Source organism: Vitis riparia, chromosome 2 (assembly GCF_004353265.1).
Source record: "Vitis riparia cultivar Riparia Gloire de Montpellier isolate 1030 chromosome 2, EGFV_Vit.rip_1.0, whole genome shotgun sequence".
In the NCBI taxonomy this organism is placed as follows: domain Eukaryota; kingdom Viridiplantae; phylum Streptophyta; class Magnoliopsida; order Vitales; family Vitaceae; genus Vitis; species Vitis riparia.
The window spans coordinates 13,880,337-13,895,714 of NC_048432.1; the positions used below are offsets into that span (position 1 = coordinate 13,880,337).

A 15,378-nucleotide genomic window follows, 5' to 3' on the forward strand; every position below is an offset into this window, starting at 1 on the left:
TATTTCAGCCATACAATTGCTAAAGGAAAAGGAGTGGTGAATAACTGTCGGATGGTGGATTATTTTGTCAAAATGGCAAGAACCGCACCGTGCGGCATAGAAACTAGCAGGCATGACTATAGTGGCGGTTACATGGAGCTGGATGATCATCATGAATGACAATCTGCTCGGAATGCTGTGATGTGTTTTGTTTAGGGATTGTTTGGGTGGGGTGGGATGGGGGGAGATCGAATGAAATAGAACTATAAGGCATTGCTGATGCCATGAAGTTCATTCACACCCAATAGCCTGGCTATCAAATAAAAGGCTTTATTGATTCCAATTCACCATTTTTCCAAAGGAATCAGAAAACGGCACCATACAGCATACCCTATGAGATCCACATTCTATATAGGTTAGAAAGATGGCCAATTCGATTGGCTCTTTCCTATATACATTGCTTACAAGTTACACCAAATTGCCTTATAGTTGACACAAACTATAGTATGTGCACAGCATTAACCAAAGGTGGGTAACAACTGACGCTTGGCCAGTTCTACAGCCTGTGTTTCAGTAGCCAACTGATGCGGTCTGTGTCCCGAGTATCAGCGCCAAGACAGACTGCAAGCAGATTAATGGTTCATTTTCATGAAGACATGCGTGGTAATCGAGTATGAGACAACAATGCACCAATCGGAGGCCAATGCAATTTCCGGAAACACCAATATGATTTAAAATTAAAAATAAATTAAAATAAAACATCCCAATTGTTTGTTCAACGAGAAAGAAGCTATTTTGGCATACCTACATAGATATGTACTAAGCAAAAATGTTTATAGACAATTGAAGCTGGGTAGAAGTTTCCTTCTTTTCTATACACAGATTCAGTGATCTAGCCAGATATATTAAACGAAACCAGAGTCCACTTCTTGGTCTGGCTTCACTCAAATGCCACAGCTGAGTAAAATTTTGTGCTACCATTAACACACAGGAACCTCAATGTCTGAGCCAACACTGACTCAGATAAGGAAACAGATTCTGGCCACAGCATTACCTGAGGATTTTCAGTCTGCCAAAAAGCCATCATCCTTAGTGTCGCCTAAAGTCACTGGTCCTTCTCCTGGGTTTTCTTTTAGTCTCTGCAAACTGTTTGAACCTTTATTCTCCCATTCAGATCCAGATCCAATATATGCTCTAGAGACTAGAGTAACTTGTTTGTTATTATTGTTTTCATCATCAGGGTATTTGAATGGTTTGTGGCAGACACAAGAATATGGAAATTCATGGAACTCGCCTCTTCCTGATCTCATCTCATCTGGCTCTCCCATGAATCCTCTCTGGTATGATCTTACCTTCTTGGCAAATGTATCCCAGTCCATCTTATTCCAAGCCATGAACAAAGCACTGAGCTTTTTTGCATTTGGCCTGATGGTCCTCTTATGCCCCATGTACCTCCTTTAATCAATAGCAAGAATAAACCAATTTAATGAAGTGAAACAGTCCCAAAAGAAAGAAGAAAAAGGGTGCATATCATGAACAGAAATGTCCAAAAATAATAATAATGATAATAAATCATTGAGTTCTACATGGTCACACATGGGAAACCATCCAGCAGAGGATTCATAGTTCCAAACAGGACTAATTTTTATACTTATCCCATACAGTGCATAATAATTACAAGATAACCTTCCCGGTGTTATGGACTTTCAAATGGTGTTTAATATGATCTTTCCTGGTGCTTTTATCTCATCTCTTATCCAACATAAACTTACCTGCATGTTGTTACTACTAGACATACCAAAATTCAAGTGATCTACTTTATTCAGGATTCCACTACATCTCCATTCTATGTATGGTCACTTTCCCATTTGTCGTTTAGACCACATCCACCATACATAAGAGTAACAGAGTATTGAGGTTTGAAGTGAATATCAAATGGAGGTATTTATATGCTTCCAAGGAGCAAAGATCACCTTAAACCTCAAAACTCAAAACACTCCACCTAAAAAGAGGATTAACAAAGGATTTAACCCAGAGGAGAATCAATGAAAAACATTGCCAGGGGCCATTTTAATTACTAGAATTGAAATAGAATGCAGCATAAATTTAAAATTTTAAATCTCTATCCTAAATTTTTTAGATCTTTCTCTAAAATAAACTTTAAATGACCCAAGGTTATTTCATATCACAAAAAAAAGTGAGGGCAGTTGTTTAGTTAGTTTCTGTGGAGCAAATTGTCATTCCTTGGGTATGTCAATGGTGTCCTGTCCATAACTCCCTGCTTAGTTAGCTTACTGAACAAAACCAGGATTCCTGAGATGCTAAAGATTTAGATGAAAAATTATTTTCTATGCTTTTATTCTTGAAAAATTAAGGTGTTTGTTCAAACTTCAACTCATAAAAGCAGTTTTAGCAAAAGAGTGTCTGGATTTATTACCTTCTTCCTGCAAGAATCTTGGCCATATTTCCGTTATTATTGGTGACAAACACATCGCTCTCATCTGAGACAATGTAATCAATGGCAGCAAGGCGAGAAGAGTAGGGAAGGAAGGGTTTGAGTTCTTCACTGGCAAGCATCTCCTTTGTATAGAAGTTTGGGAAAAGTTCTCTGAGAGGCTGCAAAGTCTCTTCTCCACCATATATTTCTCCTGATGCAACATAGAGATATGTTTCATTTCCAAAGCCAAGTGCCCGCAGCATCAAACCCACCTCATGAGGAGTCAGTGGACATTTTCCTCGCTTTCGTTCCCCCTCAGGGCTTAGATCCTGTAAGAAGAAATAAGTAAAGGGGAGTACAAAATTTGCTTCTGGTTGCAGGATATATGGTTATAATGACTATGGTTTGATCTTCATAAGCATGGCACCTCTTTGGAAGACAAATATAGGGCATATAATTTCAAACAATAACAGAATGTATATTTTATCAAGAAATTTGACTTTTATGTCATATAAACAGTAAACTTTTGCAATCTATTTGGTTGCTTGACATGAACAAGAAATCATGGTAAAAAGAAGTCACTAAGGATAGGACTCTCACAGGTAATGTTGCCCAGCGTTTCCTTATTTCACCAAGCTCATATCTCTCCTTTTCACCCCCACCATAGTAGCATCCAGAAAATGCTAGCATATCAGCTTCAAACCTGTTGTGAAAATGGTTTCATATCATGATACCGAAAAAATGAAAGAATTATTTCTTTTTTTTTTTTCGTGAATTTTAAATAAGTTCTCAGTTCCATTCTCCCCTTTTTTGGTGGAAGGTACAAACCTCAAGTGAACTGCAATAAAACGATTTGTCATCTTTCGCATTCTTATCACAAGTTTCTGACCCAGTTCTTGTATGGGCTTTGTGAATCTTAAAGCATGATAATTGACCCGGCAACGCAACTTTTGCAGCTCTTCATCAATGTTATTTGCAAGCCTGTAATCAAACTTTGTCAACTGTACAACCTGCAAAATTTTCAAAGCATTAATTGCCTCATTGAAAACAAATCGGAAGGTACAAAATAAAAAATAAATACATCACTCTAGCTTGAAAACCAAGTTACATCAGGGATTCAAGTGATTATAGTCATCTAAAGCTGTGTCCTGACAGTTTTAGTGGATCAGAGGCAGTCTCATTTAATAAAGTATCTCTATTTTCCAAAACTCAAAAGAGGCAAGTCAAGGAGTGTACAAAATTTAATAGAATAAAAAAGCATAAATCACACAAATGAGCCACATCTCCTTACACGTCTCCTCAAGAGTATTGGCAGAACTTGATCCAGATAATATTCAGGAGTGGATTTCCTTGGTACACGCATGGTGTATGGAGGTTTTTCCATTGATCTCATGACTTTATCTGGAACTCTTTTAACAATAGTCACATCCTTTGCAAGGGAAGAAATGAACCAATCAACATCAAAAATGTTGACAAAGTCACTGCATTGTAAGTAACAGAACTCAAGTGAGAGAATGATCATATAGTTAATTCTCATTATTGCAACCAAGTTAAATGTCACTATGACTAAGTTGATAGAATCTCAACTCACCTATCATCTTTCCAGAAGGAATGATGATCCAACTCTGGTACAATTAATGTAGCATTAAGAATCCGAGCAACTACTACAGCATCAGTTATCTGAGTGCAGGAAATGGATTGTAAATTCCATGCAAAAAGGATAAACAAGTAAATAACTGAAACAAGTTTATAATATGTTTATGAAGTTGACATGGCAACAGCATATCCTTCCACTATATATGTTTTAATGAACATGTAGCAGCTACAGAAGAATCTTTATACTTACTCCTGTTCTTTGTTGGTTCAGCCCTCCACTTGCTGCAATAAGCAAATAGCCATTTGACGACTTCTCGCGTACAGCAGCTAGATTTATTCATAGCATTGTGAGTAGGAGTGATATCCAAATATATCATATTAGTTTGCTGAAAATAGAAGAATAAAGTGAACTGGCTCTCTAGACATTGGTAGTTCAGAATAACACAACAAATGATACAGAACAGGAAATACTTAAAAATTGGCTCTCCTACAAAAAGATAATCTGTTCAAACTTCAATAATCCACCCTCTGATATAATCTTTCCTAACACCTCAAATTGATGCAGTGGCAGCAGCATGCTAGACACACATATGCTAAAGCAAAAATGCATCAGTAAGATTCAGTTGAGTGATTACAGGGATATATTTCATAAAGAACACACAGAAAAAGAAAAGAATTTCAAACCAAGAAAAGATTTCCCATAAAGAACAAAACTTTAAAGAGTGCTAAAGCGATTGCTCAATATATACACATGGTACATAAGTGGTAAAGTGCATAATGGTTCAACTTCTGGAGAAAATTCGTCCTTGGAAAAATGCTCAACTCATTTATTAAATCGTAGAAGATAAGTACTGCCCTTACCCTGGGCCAACATAACACAAACCCATGCAAGTACCAAGCTTTCATTCCATTTGGCACCATGAGTGATCTAAATGAAGCTATTTTGTACAATACAAACTTAACTATAAAAAAGCAGAAAACCCACTAAGAACATTAAACCATTTGAGTGAGATCAACAGCAGGAAAAGATTACATTCAAATGCCCTTGTGTAAAAACAGAACCTTACAAAGAAATTCAAGGAAATGAAGGTAGAATAATATATACAATAAAAAGAAAAAGCAACTGCAACAAATAAGCAGTAACATGTTCATGTTTTCCATTCCTCTTCCAAGATTCTTGGATAGGAAATCCACAATGCAAAAATCCTCACAGTTGAGACCTTGGAAGCTACATATGCCGATGTCATATATGTTGACATCTGAAGCAACAATCTTCGCAAACTCAAGTAAAATGACAACACTAATTAGAGTAATGGATATAACTACTATAGTGTCACATGTAGGACAGCAGTTTCAGCACCAGTAATCTAATTCAGAATGAAATTGCCAGAAGTGCAGGGCATTCCTCTACCCATTGGTTACTGTTCTACAATGAGATGCCAAAAAAAAAAAATTAATTAACAAAGAAAAAGAGTGTTAGTTTTAATTGAACAAAGTGCCAAATCTTCAGTAGTGCAAACAACATACAAGAATAGCATATACAGTCATAAAACAAATGATAGCAAAGATAATAGCCATTGTCAATATATCAAAAATTGAGAAAATACATGCCAAAATTCTTTGAAAGAAAATAAAGGCACTGCTAAATTAACTTACAAGCAAAATGACGGCCTTTTTTACTGCATCCATAGTAGAACTTTGAAGACTCTGATTTCCAAATATTAATTGATGCACGACGACCCATATCCTACAATGTGCAAATCAAACTTACTCTATGAATATAGAAGTCAAAGCAAGCATATTTCAACGTTTTATGCACATAAAGAGGTAGAGATGAATGTGAAAACATGTACAAAAACATATCAACTCAGCAGAAAAGAAAGATTACAAGTTCACATTATTTGAAAGAATCATTCTCTTCTCATCAATAAATAACGGGTGGAGGACTTGAACCCAAGACCCCTGGCTAACCTAGGTTAGTATACCATGTTGAGTAACTAATTTTCCTAAAAGCTTAAACTGCTATGTTTTGGGCCAACAATATATATCATGACCCAACACTATTGGTTTCCTTGGGGACTAGTCACAGCAAAAGCACATGATGCACCCATCATAAAGAAAAGTCATCAACTAAGAGTATTTCACTTCCAATTGGTTCTAAAATTGATTTTACTGTTCTCCTTATTGAAAAGCAGTGACCACAATACACCCAAAAGCTATCAGGTATCAAACAGCAACAACAGGGGTAACAATTACACAGTGTGTAAGATATTTTTATCATGGATTATTGGTAGGAATTTTCTTGTTGAGATCCAAGTACAAGTTTCATTCACCCTGCTTCATCATCATCCCCTTCAAGAGGTGGAGAGAAAAAAGTCTCCTACCACAAATACTAACCCTCCTCAAAACCTCAATTAATCATTCATATTGGCAACAAGTTAAACAGACAATTTTGTTCCATTGCCTAAGAAGATTATTTCAATCCATAGATAGAACAAGGCCAGGGGGCTGGTTCACTTAAGCTCGTTCCCTATTAACGAGTTTTAGCAGCCAGTTGCAATCACTACCCTTCACCTATTCTTGAACACTTTTGACTATAAGGGCATGATCGTGAAGCAAACTCTCCGAAACCCAGTTGTGGTCAACCAAACACAACCATCCCTTCCAAAAATGAGAGTGGTCACCAGTTCATCCATGCATCAGTCAGGAAATTGCAAAGTCGAACATTGATTGTGAAAATTTTGCTTTTGTTGATTTTGGTAAAATGAATAAATGAAAAACATGGTTAAAAAAAAAAAAGGTTTCCTTTCCAATTTCCTTGTCCATGGAACTACGAATTGAACTCCTCAAAAAGCAAAATTCTCTCAAAGATTTGGTTCCAAAAGCAGAAGGCAATAAATTTTCCAATCAATAAATTTTTTTTTTTTTCCAATCTTCTGAAATTGCCCCAACTAAGGAAACGTTTTCGCCATCTTAAGGGCAATGATGAAAAAGCGAGACCACAAACAACCGATCACATCCATACAGATACAGAAACAATCCCTTCAAACCCATGCTTCCAAACTCCAAGCCAAATCCAATTGCATAAAAACAGCAACATTTCACCCCGAAACTCTAGAGAGACAAACTAGAGAGAGAGAGAGAGAGAGAGAAAGAAGAGAGTTCCCAAAATGCTAAAAAGTAAAAACAAAGATTACCAGTTTGGAGTATAAACTCCGCTTGACCAAGCGCTGCGAGTACCATTCAAGATCAGAAGCCACATGTCCAGTGAAGAGCGAAATCAAACCCAAACAAAACAACATCAAACCGCAGAGGATCGACCACGAGATCGGCCTCTTCTGCGACCTCCAGCACACATGCTTATGCTGCTGCTCCAAAGCCAGCTTCGCCGAAAATGTGCTGTACCTCCAAGCCTTGGCTGTGCCCATTTCTCCGCAACCTCCTCCACCTCCACCCCCACCCATCTCATTGCATTTTCTTCACAAGAGCCAATGCCTCAACTGCTATAAATTCCCACATTCAAGGTCAGACACTCTGAAACCCTAATTTAGGGTTTTGATTTGGCCAGGTGAAAAAGCTCAGAGCCTCCATACCCAGAAGCGCTTGAATATTTATAGGGGTGTTTTTTTTTTTTTTTTTCCTACAGAGTGGGAGAGAGATGCTTTTCGAATTTTTCCCTGTTTTTTTCTTTTAATAACCTGAGATTTGTTTTTTAAAAACAGAAAACACAACGTTGATTTTTAAAATTAAGAAAATGTTGCGAAGATACATGCCTTTTTACCGGTTTCCAGTGAGGCGAACGTGTAACTACCCTAACGGCGAGCTACAGCCGATTCCGTTAATGGCAACCTGGAAAATCCTGATTTCTTCGAGGCTAATTCTGGAATTTCACTTCCAGGCTTTTGCATGAGTAATTGAAGGTGGTTCATGGTTGATAATAAATTTAATTAAGCCGGCCTCCTTTCCTAGCTGTCGTACAACTCCCAAATCAGCCAATCAAATACTTCCACGTACTACATTCACGGTTGATATTTTAATCATCTTGAGTCTGACCGCTGAGATTCAGTTTCATCTGATGACTTAAAATTTGGAAAATTTATTAATAAAAATTTTCAAGTTAATTAAGAGAAGATGACAGTGACTAAAATGGAAAATTCCATGGGACCCACTGAGATTAGTTCTACTAAATTTTGGCATTTATTTTGATAAAGATGTTAATCATTACCACAAGACAAAGTTGATGTTTAAAGAAGGGAATTTTTCTTATTCTATATTTATTTATTTTTTAAATAAATATTTTTATTATAAAAAAATTATATTAAATTTTATTATCTTTTAAACCAAAATATTTATTATTAGCTCCTTTTCATAATAAATCTATATAAAAAAATTCTAGTTGATTTATTGGAATTATATTTAATTAAACATTTATATTAAAAATGAATTTATTTTAAAATAATATCCTTTATTTTTTGTAGCCTTAGACTTTAGTTATATAATATTTTTCAATTTGCAGCCTTAGACTTTATTTCTTTATATTAAGTTTGACTTTTGATAGAACAAAAGAAGCACCTATAAAATGCCTTCTTCTTCTTTTTTTTCAATTTTCCATTTTTTTCAAATATTTTTCACCTTCAAATGATTTATAAATTATTTCTAAATATTAATTAACCATTTTTCATAATAAAAATTATTTAAAATAAAATTTATATTTGTAATTAAATAAATCTAACCCTCGTCTGTTTGAAAATGATCAAATACATGTTCATCGACTTTTGAGTCTAAATTCACATATTTATTGTTTTTGAACCCTCATCCAAACTAACACTCCAAATACTTTTTACGTATATTAGAATTATTTAGGTAAATGTATTAATAGGATATATGGTCAAGTATAAAGCGTGATCTTAAAGTTCTAATAAAATGTAAAAGAATAATAAATGACTCGAAAATCAATATCAAAATCTAAGTTTAAATCATAATCATAACAATTAATTTCAAGACAAAATATTATAAATATACCCATCACATCCTCTAAAAAGGATAATAATGAAATATGTAACAATGACTTTCCTTCTTATTTCCATATCTCAATTAAAGAATTCTTTTCAGACTTAAGTATGCATGATGCATTAAGTGTTAGCAACATTCTATAAATTCTCAAAATAAATTGAACATGACATAGGATTTGTCAACAACTTAATTGAATATTAGGACACTAATGTATGAATTTTCAAAATAATACATTCAAATATATTTGTAATTGGAAAAGCCATTTAAGGGCATGTTGATAAGACAAGGACTAGTCAGATAAGAACTAAAATAAACGCAAGGCTATGCCAACATGCCCTACTTACCATGCCAAGCCAGTCAGAGGCAGAGCTGCTTCCATAAATTTGGACTTCTGATTTACAACTCCTATCTTCTTTCTTTTTATCACTACCAACCAATTTCTATCATTCAAGAAAAAAAAAAAAGTTTAAAACTTTTCTTAATGTTTAAAAGCATTATATATATATATGTTTGGTTCTGGAAAATGTAAAAAAAAAAAAAAAATAGAGAGAAAAAATAAAAGGAAAGAAAAAAAAAAGAATTTAAAGTCAATAAATTATTTTATATGTTATTTCAAACTCATTTTAATTGTTTTTTTCTTTTATATAAAAATAAAATGATTTAAAAATGTATAAATTTCTAACTAATTTTAATTATATTTAATTTTCCTTTGTATTTTCCATATTGAAACCAAACATAAAAAAATTATTTTTTCTAATAGTTTTTTTCTTTCCTTATCACTTTTCAAGAATCAAACATAATCTACATTTTTAAAATATAGAAATCATTTTATTTTTTTCAAAAGTAAGTTTTGTTATATAATAAATTACCAATGTATTTTTTTTCATTTTATATTTAAATGTAATTCTCTTTAAAAATATTTTCACTATTATTAACAAAAATGCTATAGAGTTTTATCCTAATCATACTCCAATAGACTTTAGTACTTCTTAAACTCATTCTATAATCTCATCTATATAGTTCAGAGAAATTTATACATATATAGTATCAGATTCAGTGTCATGAACTTTTTCTCTTATTCGATATGAATTGAGTCAATGATCGATTTTGATATTATTTGTAATGATAAACTTTACTCCTAACCGTGTAGATATTGTCTGTTCTTAACCTAAAAGACTTTCATGACTTTAAAATTATTTATAAAAGGTTAAGAGAAGTTTATACATGTATCATACTAAAGATTTTTTTCCCTATCCAATATGAAATATCACTTAATCATCATTCTATCTATTCATTTAATGGTTTGCGCATATAAAAAAAAAACTACGGAAAAAAAAACGAATATAATACAAAAACCAGACAAAGAAGAAGGAGAGCGATATATAGTGGTTCCCACCATTAATAAATCACACAATTAATATCACATGCAAGGAGAAGTGAGTGGAATGAGATTCCAAAATGGGTCATTTTCTTTAGATTCAAACATAGGCTAAAGACTTTTCCTCGTTGGAAGTCAAGTCATTGGACACAAGCCAGTGGTCCTTAGAATTTGAATCTTCTAGTAATTAGTGTCTAATGTTATGTAGATGGCTCTAAAATAGGCTACTTAAAATGAAATCCTTGTTGATGGATACTTGCCCATGTTAGGTCTCATCACCCACCCACACTAACATCTAAGGGCCATGGTCCCTAGCTTTTACCACTATGAAGATGTATGAGTTGATGTTAGGTTAAGAGCATTAAAAAAATATCAAAATTTGATAAGAAAATAAAAGCTTGGTTTCATGAGACCAAGTGAATGTACTCTAGTAAAATATAAACTAGTACTATAATTTGGGATTGTATTTTTAGATACAAAAATTTAATTTCCCTCTAATTCTTTACCAATGACCGGAAAATGATTATACCTTAATTTTTATAGTAAGAATTTGATGTGGATAGTGTTTGTTACCTCAAATAGGGGAAATTCAAGACAAAGACATGATCAAAATTTGTCCACCATCTAAATCCATGACAATAACCTAACTTTTATCATGTTTGGACGGTTTGGATTATTCTTTGAGAAATCAATTTTTTTTTTTTAAGTTAATAAAAAAAGACTAATTTTATTCAAAAAGCTTATAGCCTTAAAAAATTAATATAAAATTAAGAAATTATTATTTTCTTATGGAAACTAGATTTTAACTTATGGAATTTTTTTCATATTTATTATATTACCTATATTACCCTTTAAAATTATTAAATTAACTTCATTTTCATTTGTCAATTACACCAAAAAATAAAAATCATGGTCCAAAAAGTATTTATTATCCCTTATAAACATAAATCTCATACTCACATACCTCCGATTTAACCTAAGTGGGGCACACAAGTCCCCATCATTCCTACTTTAGACAAAACAATCATTAAAACAATTTTGTCGCATTTTGTAATGATCCACATCATATCTTTTTAGATATTATATGCTTTAGGTCCAAATGAATCATTACGACTTTAAAAATCATCTCCAAGGTTAAGAAAAAAAATTCATACTTATTATCTGCTCGTTATGTTTAGCAGGATTGTCATACCAAATAGATAGATACATCTTCACAAGATTAAACAAACCTCATTTCGGGATCGGAGATCGACTCTGATATCATTTATAATGGTTTACATCTAACCATATAGACATTATTCGTTTAAGTTTAAAATGACTCCCATGGTTTTAAAAAGCATTTACAAGGTTAAGAGAAGTACATATTTATATAATATTAGAAACTTTCTTCTATATTTGATATGAAATATCACATATTTTCCAAACAATTAATTAAAAAAATAACGGTAGGATTTTAGTATTTTACTATTAAATCCCCACCATTTCTCCTAGAATAAATTTATCATTTTTTTTTTGTCATTACTTTTATTTTGTATCAATGACAAAGCCTAGGGAAATGTAAAATGACCTTTTAAGGCTTATAAAAGTAAGCTTGAGGGTGAAATTTTAAAACGGCGTTATCGCAGGAGTTGCTGGGTTGTTTTCACAAATCAAGAGACGTCTCCAACAGATGATAGTTTGAGGGATTGATTCCTTCCTTAAAAGATGCAAAATGTGACTTTTGGGAAGCCAAAAAAAATGGACCCATCTCGATTATTACATCTAATTAGCGCACCCATTTCTCAATTGTCATTAAATTACAAGAATTCCCCTTTATTATAATAGGGTGGTGGTACTGGTATCTTTGGTCACTTGACACGTGACTCCCACGTGACAACTTATATCACCTCGTTTTTTTTTTTTTTTTTTTTTGGATTTATCCATAATTAAATGACGACATGACACCCCTCTGATCTATGGAGATAATATCAGAGCCGTACAGCCAGTGGAAACCTTTTTCCTTTGAATTAATTAGTGCTGATAGTGATGAGTAATGAGAATTTAAGTTTGGTACCATCACTGATCAGCTACGTGTCTGGCGAAGCAGGCGCCATCAAATGGGTTGACCCCCTGAATTCCAGAGTAAAATGACAGGGTGAAAGCTGATTTTCTGGTCAACCAAACGGAAAAGCAACAAAGTGGTGACTGGTGAGTAAAATAAAATGGAGGGAAAAGAAAAATTATAAAACTATATAAAGTATAATGGGGATAGAAGAGTATTGAAAGATGGGATTGGAAAGGGATAAAGTGGGTTTTGGAGTATGATGAGTTTTGACCAATGGAATTAGCTTTTAGGTTGGATTGGATGATGATAGATATAATAGAGACGAAAGAAGTTGAAATGATTGCCCGCCTACTACCCACACAAACTTAATGGTCAGTGTTTGGGCTCGTGGGTGTTGTTAATTCGGGGACGGATGTTATTGTAATGGGATTTTAGAGACATGGGCCAAGTGGGTGCCGTTGGGATCTGGCAATGGCCCTGGTTGGGAGACCAAAATCTACCCTATCAAGCTAGGCCTTAATTCAAGTGGGGTGCAGTGTTCAATAGCGATCTTTGTATCCATTTGTTCAACAATGAGAGGTAGGTATTTAGAAACACATGACATCAATTGGTCGTTGAGACATAATACGATTGACTGCAAAGAAAAAATTAAAATCTTGAAGGGATTTTGAATGAACCCACCGGCCACCATGCTAGAACTGGTAACAAAATTTTGAGAGTTGTAGAATAGTGAATGAACTAAATTATTACTCATATCAGTCTAGGCTGATCAGAGAGTTGTAGATTGGAGTAGATCAGCTTAATTATTGCTTACGGGATGCGATGCAGGTTACTGTCAGTGGTAGCTAGCCTTTGAATGTGAACGGCCCGACCGCTCGCAAATAAGGCCCACTACCTAGAAATAGTTGGGCTGGCCGATCAAGTGGTCCATTATATAATTTATTGATATTATTTTGTTATTACAAAAAATATATATTTTTTAAAAAGATTTTCTTTTACATTATGTTTGTTTTCAGAAATTTTGAAGAAAAATGGAAGAGAAATAAAATAAATAGAAATAAATAAAAGGAAAGAAAAAGTGAAAAAGGCAAAAAATAGACTTAAAAGTTAATATTTTTTTATACAAAGATCAAATAATTTAAAAATAAATAAATTTATTACTAATTTTAATTATATTTTACTTTCCAACTTATTTTTCATAATAAAATCAAATAAATAAATTAAACATACTTTAAAAGTGCGTTTGATAGTAATTTTAAGAAATATTTTTAATCTTTTTAACATTTGAAAATTTTTATCTTTCAACTATTAAGTGGTGTTTATTTTTTTTTTTTAGTTAATTCTAAATAGAACTTAAAACTAAATAGTGTTTAATAGTGTTAACTTAAAACTAAATAGTACTTAATAGTGTTAAGTATTAAGTTGTTTATTTTCTTAATATTTTATTTCTATTAAATACTAAAAAGTAAAGAAAAACAAACATGTTACTTTTTTTTTTATTTTGAGAAAATTAAATATTTTAGATTTTTATATATATATATACAATAAGTCATACAAAATAATAAAAAATAAAAAATAAAAAAAACAATGTAAAGCCTATAAGCAAATTATTTTCAACAAAAAATTAAAAAAACAAACACCCTCTTAGAAAGACTAAAAACACTTCCTAAAACCATTACTAAGCGTGCTCTAAGTCGAGTTATGAAAAATGACCAGCAAATTTTTAAAAATAATATCATCAATATGAATTGGACTATTAAAATTTGATTTTTGTTTCATCCACTAGCCAAAAATTGGGGGTAACATACCTCTGCAGTGTTATAGACCCTTTGTGGGCAATGAATATGAATTCAAGCCCAACATAACCCATTCATTCTTTCACATGGAAAATGAAACCCATAACATGGTTTGGGCATCATTTCCATTTGGGGCCTACTTGGGCCCAACAAAACCCAATACCGCTTTCACTCAGCCCATCCAATAGCCTACTTGGGCCCAATAACATACCTCTGCAGTGTTATAGACCCTTTGTGGGCAATGAATATGAATTCAAGCCCAACACAACCCATTCATTCTTTCAAATGGAAAATGAAACCCACAACATGGTCTGGGCATCATTTCCATTTGGGGCCTATTTGGGCCCAAAAAAACCCAATACCGCTTTCACTCAGCCCATCAAAATGCCACGTGGTAGGAAATAAGAGGTGCACCAATGCACGGTAACAAAGTGTGCTACCCACATGGGTGAAAGTGAAATCCATTGATTAAATTAATGTTGGTGTGTATACGCATCATCTAGTTTTGACATGACGTCATCATCCCTCATCCAAGGGCTGTAGGAGATCCATATCTAGGCTTTGATTTCAACTTTAAGATGTGTTAAAAGTGGTTCATCTCCCTTTCTTGCAGAAATGGAGTACTAGGTTCCCAAGACATTCTTTAAGTATGGACCTTGTTTTTCTTATGCTACCTCCCAAACTTCCATCTTCCCATTTATTTTTATTTTAAAAAAAAAAAATCCAAGAAAACAAAAGGAAAAGGGTGGTCAACTTGGGTTGGCCGCCAAAGTTCCACCATTTATCCCAAATGCTCCACCCATAATTGTAGCTAATCATTTGGCTCCCTCAAACTAAGTAGAATTTCAATTTAAAATTCAATCTGATTAATAAAAATTCGTTAGCCAAAATCAAGGGTTTGGCAAGGGTGGTTGTGAAGCTATCTTACGTTGCTATCTTTCTTGTCGAGAAGTTACTGACCCATTAAAAAAACAAACTTATAAGCATTTACAAAATTAGAATGAGGAGTACTCATCTTGGGGATATTCTGGGCAATTAAGGTGGCAGTGACGATGAGGTTTCTTTTGAATTCTTGGGAGAAAGAAAGGGTAGGCCCCTTGATACAAGCAAAAAATTAATTGATGACGAAGCGTGG

The 15,378-nt window shown here is 33.4% G+C and overlaps 1 protein-coding gene across 1 annotated transcript; it reads right to left on the bottom strand.

Annotated features, from left to right (window-relative positions):
- Positions 1-687: 687 nt before the first annotated feature.
- Positions 688-7,670, bottom strand: LOC117905483 (O-fucosyltransferase 29). The gene is made up of 9 exons (XM_034818396.1): positions 7,210-7,670; positions 5,669-5,759; positions 4,263-4,339; positions 4,008-4,096; positions 3,708-3,897; positions 3,245-3,426; positions 3,017-3,119; positions 2,417-2,745; positions 688-1,434 (listed from the first exon to the last, which is right to left on the bottom strand). Exons 1-9 carry the CDS (start codon positions 7,474-7,476, stop codon positions 1,044-1,046), a joined length of 1,719 nt encoding a protein of 572 aa, XP_034674287.1. The 5' UTR covers positions 7,477-7,670; the 3' UTR covers positions 688-1,043.
- Between the last annotated feature and the right edge of the window lie 7,708 nt (positions 7,671-15,378).